We start from the raw sequence: 5,172 nt of genomic DNA, 5'->3' as shown, positions 1-5,172 counted from the left end.
GTGGGACTGAACCTAAAACCATGTGGTTGGTAAGCAAGCTACTTACCACACAGCCACTCCTGCGCCTATATCTTAACCTTTTCATTATGATATTCTTGCTGAAATACATTTGCTATTGTTTTGGTTTTATATTACGTATAGCTGCCGTCATCATTATATATATATATATATATAAAGAAATAAAAAACATTAGCATGCCAGGCAAAATGCTTGGCTGTATTTCGTCCCTCTTTACATTCTGAGTTCAAATTCCACCAAGGTCGATTTTGCCTTTCATCCTTTTGGGGGTCGATAAATTAAGTACCAGTTGCATACTGGGGTCATTCTAATCGACTGGCCAAAAATTTCTGATCTTGTGCCTAGAGTAGAAAAGATTATAACAGGAGCCAATCAAAGAATACAAGAATATATTTTACTTACTGGAGTGACACCATTGTGATCCCTAATATCCTGCAGATTCTTGCCTTGCTTTACATATTCCACCAAATCGTTATACATTTTTCTCTCTTTGGCATCTCTGGTTTCATCAATTTCTTCTTGGGTGATTCCTGGAATTTAAAAGGAGTGGGTAGAAACTCTTTTACTCTTTTACTTGTTTCAGTCATTTGACTGCGGCCATGCTGGAGCACCGCCTTTAGTCGAGCAAATCGACCCCAGGACTTATTCTTTGGAAGCCTAGTACTTATTCTATTGGTCTCTTTTTGCCGAACCGCTAAGTTACGGGGACGTGAACACACCACCATCGGTTGTCAAGCGATGGTGGGGGGACAAACACAGACACAGAAACACACACACACATACATACACATATATATATATGGAGCCTGATGTTGCCATCCGGTTTCACCAGTCCTCAGTCAAATCGTCCAACCCATGCTAGCATGGAGGGCGGACATTAAACGATGATGATGATGATGATGATATATATATATATATACGACGGGCTTCTTTCAGTTTCCATCTACCAAATCCACTCACAAGGCTTTGGTTAGCCCGAGGCTATAGTAGAAGACACTTGCCCAAGGTGCCACGCAGTGGGACTGAACCCAGAACCATGTGGTTGGTAAGCAAGCTACTTACCACACAGTCTGAAACAAACAGAAAGAATCTACAAACAAAATGTTTATGTGTTGTCTATTAAGAAAGAGTGAAGGTGCATAGCTTAGTGGTTAGGGCAGTCAGCTCACAATTTCAAGGTCACAAGTTCAATTCCCAGGGATATGTTGTGTGCTTGAGCAAGATACTTTATTTTACATTGCTCCAGTCCACTCAGCTGGCAAAAATGAGTTGTTAGCACGTTGGAAAAAATACTTATAAGCATCTCTTTCAGCACTTTAGAATCTAAGTTCAATTCCTGTAGAAGTCAACTTTGTCTTGTATTCCTCCAGGGTTGATAAAATAAAGTACAAATAAAATACTGGAGCCAGTAGTATTTATTGACTTTCCCCCACTTCCCACCAAATTGCTGGCCTTGTGCCAAAATTTGAAACAATTATTTAGAAGCTTACATCAATCCCATGAACTGAACTAATTCCCTCACAAACCCAAATTTCTGGTCTGGAACCAGTGCCAAGTTTCTTTTAATTATCAAAACTGACATTTTAGAATGTCTTTTAATGTCTTGTAGAAGTCAACTGCATTTCTTTGTTCTTGGCTACATTCACCCTATCCAGTTTGTCACTTTTAGCAGTTACAGACATGCATGGTTTTTTTTATGATATTACATCTTGTTCTGGCATTATCGTTATTGTTATTACCAACACCTTTTAGTTAGCCTTCTCCCCTATAAAATTAAAAACCTCAATTTGAGGAATTTTTTTCACTAAATTGTTTGCATCTGATATTAAAAAAAATCTCTCCCTACCACGTTTTTTTTCCTATTTTTCTTTCTTTTTTTTTTTTTTGACCGTGTGTTAATTTTTATGTTGACCTTTGAAGAATGGAAATGTCAAACTCCATCAGACATGAAATAGCTTTTAAACAATGTAACTTCCCACCATTATCAACATCACCACCACCATCATCATCATAAAGAACCAACCGACCAACCGACCGACCGACTCTTAAGCGCCAAACTAATCCACACGAACTTAAACCATTGTCAAAATGTAGAAATAGATGCATTATGTAATAAATTGTTCTGTATCATATAATTTTACCATAATTTTGCTTGTCTTTTTTTTTTTTAATTTTTAGAATGTTAACAAAAATATTCACACAGCTCACTACCAACTCTGCTAATGGCCACTCTTCACGTTTATTATGGGAACAAATTAAAAATCAATTATAGATGTCTGGAATTCCATCAGCATTAACATCACCATCACCATAATCATTACTATCATCATAATTATTCACCACTGCAATTATCATCAGCAATCATTTCAAATCATTTCTTTTGTTTTTTGTTTAATTTTAAATGCTAAAATGGGTTGTGAATAGAATTTCAGTTGATGAATCACCAACAATAGAATTTCAAAACAAAAATATAAATTTAGATATGAATAAATTTGTCAATAAACAATGTCGAGTTCCTACAAATTTTTTGGGGTTTTATTTTTGCTTATTTATATATTTATTTTTTCAATTGACTTAATCAAAAGAAGAACTACAGAGATCATAACCTTTTTTTCAATGCCTCCAAGACTGGTAAAAGAGAAGGGAGGATTGCAATTGTGTGGAGTCCACTAAAGGCATTCAAAGACAAAAGGCATTGCTAGGTGTAGGCATGGCTGTATGGTTAAGAAATTAACCTCTCAGCCATGTGGTTTCAGGTTCAGTCTAACTGCATGACAACTTGGGCATCTTCTACTATTGCCCCAGGTCAATCAATGCCTCAACAGTAAACTTGGCAGATGGAAACTGTGTGGAAACTTATTATATATGTGTGTGCCTTTGTGGCAATCCTCTAAAATGACAGCTTCCACTTTATGGATGGTGTCGTCGTCAATGGTGGAATGTGGTCATCCAGGAATAGGAGAAGTTTCTACCAATGTCTGAGGACATTTGAATTGGCGATGCCAGTGCTTGACCGCATCATATGATGGTGCATCGTCACCATAAACTTCTTTTATCTCTTTGAAAGTCTCTTTTGGTGTCCAGCCTTTCAAGCATAAGAACCTGATCACTGATCTGCATTCAACTGCCTCCATTGTAACACCTTAGTCCACTTCAGCAGCCGTAAAAGACAAATGAATACTAGTGGAAAGCTGCAATTTACAACATGACATGTAGAGACATGTATGATTATACCTGTACAAGTTCCATTTTCTGCAATAACCAGAAGTGGGTCAGAGGAAATCTTTAATGAACACACCTTGCATCTAGAGAAAATCAACCTGGTTGAGCTCTGCACTCATCAGCTACCAAAACATTTAGCAATTACATAGTGCTCCTGCTGTTTACAGATGAAGTAGCTGTAGCCCGAGTGTTTTCTTTTTAAGAGGCTAGAGATATATCTTGGTCTTCTGAAAGCATCTTTTATCTTTGGTCTTTTATTTGTTTTAGTCATTAGACTGCAGCCATGCTGGGCACCTCCTTGAGGAATTTTTAGTCAACTGAATCGACCCCAGCATTTATTTTTTTTTTAAGCCTGGTACTTAATCCACCAGTCTCTTTTGCTAAACTGGAAAGTTATGAGGATATAAACACACCGATATTAGTCGTTACGTAGACAAACACACACACACATCTAAATAAATATAAATATAAATATATATATATATATATATATATATATATATATGTGACAGGCTTCTTTCAGTCTACCAAATCCACTCACAAGGCTTTGGTCAGACCAAGGTTATAGTAGAAGTCACTTGCCCAAAGTGCCATGCAGTAGGACTGAATCTGGAACTTCATGGTTGGGAAGCAAGCTTCTTTATTTCATAAAATTTGCCACAAGGGCAGTACAAAGATAGAAGCTTGTGGGCTGGACCAAAAGCAAAATGAGATGAATGAAATGATGATAAGATGAAAAAGATGAGAGGGATGTCAGAGCCCACCGACCAACAAGCTTCTTACCACACAACCACGCCTGCACCTATAGGCATGGCCTACATCTATTTACAATGAAAATTAATCTTCTTGTAAGAAGGAACCGTTCAGGTCCGGGTTTAACAGTTTCTCTCCATAGACCAAACTCAGTTTCAGTGACAAGATTCAAACCCTCACTTCTTCCACTAAATAATCCAACTACATAATGAACTTGTCAGTAGTAAATTCAAATAAAATGGACAAATAACAAATATAAAAAATAAGATGGAGATCACAAACCTTTTCTCGCCATTTCATTTTCTATCAAATCCAAGGTGTCTTCATCATCACAGATATCGTATGGCATATTACCATCAGCATTCACAGCCAAGAGGTCAGCATTGCTGAAAGAAGAAAAACATATTCAAATATTACTTTGCTTAGTGGTATATTTCCTCTGGTTCTTTAAGTTCTGAGTTCAATTCCTGCAAGGCTCAATTTTGGGATAGTGTGATCTGTAGCAACGCATCTCGCCGTCAGTTGTCAACCGTCACAGAAGACTCTCTCACCAAATCACCATCGATTATTGGAGCAGATGTAGTCGGGGTTCAAAGGATGGGGTTCTAGAGGCATGCTTTAACAAAAACTAAGTGGTACCTCATTCGCAGTGGTCTTCCAGCACACCAGACACCAACTTGGAATTTCTATTGCTAGATAGAATTTCTATTGATAGATGATGATGATGAGATAGTTATTGAATCCACACAAGATAACATTTTTTCCTATGGACAGACATGTTCTCACAGAATATTGAAAACTGCTTGTATGACAGTGAAAATCATTTATAACTATCAGGCAATGTCAAGAAGAGGAGACACAAACACACCCAAGCACGTGTGTGTGTGTGTGTGTGTGTGTGTGTGTGTGTACAACAGGTTTCTTTCAGTTTCCATCTACTAAATCCACTCACAAGGCTTTGGTTGGCCTAAAGCTATAGTAGAAAACACTTGCCCAAGGTGCCACACAATGAGGCGGAACCAGAAACCATGTGATTGAGAAGTAAACTTTTTACCACACAGCCAAGCCTGCACCTATCCACATCCAAAGTGTTTTACCTCGCAGGAACACTGAGCATTTCATTAGTCTTTCATTAAACTGCAAGGCCAATTTCAAAAATCTTTCAATGCATTTGTCAGT

The 5,172-nt window shown here is 37.6% G+C and overlaps 1 protein-coding gene across 3 annotated transcripts in view; it reads right to left on the bottom strand.

The window, feature by feature from the left end:
* Positions 1–5,172, bottom strand: part of LOC106873321 (protein phosphatase 1 regulatory subunit 12A) — a 231,579-nt gene that overhangs the window by 16,294 nt on the left and 210,113 nt on the right. For all 3 annotated transcript variants that reach the window (XM_052975110.1, XM_052975109.1, XM_052975111.1), the window contains exons 6-7: positions 4,276–4,379; positions 421–548 (exon numbers count right to left, since the gene is read on the bottom strand). In XM_052975110.1, the coding sequence (XP_052831070.1) occupies positions 421–548; positions 4,276–4,379 (232 nt within the window). The remainder of the gene's footprint in view (positions 1–420; positions 549–4,275; positions 4,380–5,172) is intronic.

This window comes from Octopus bimaculoides, chromosome 20 (genome assembly GCF_001194135.2).
Source record: "Octopus bimaculoides isolate UCB-OBI-ISO-001 chromosome 20, ASM119413v2, whole genome shotgun sequence".
Lineage (NCBI taxonomy): Eukaryota > Metazoa > Mollusca > Cephalopoda > Octopoda > Octopodidae > Octopus > Octopus bimaculoides.
The sequence above is the reverse complement of the archived record's forward strand: the minus strand, read 5'-3'. Positions and strand labels throughout refer to the sequence as shown.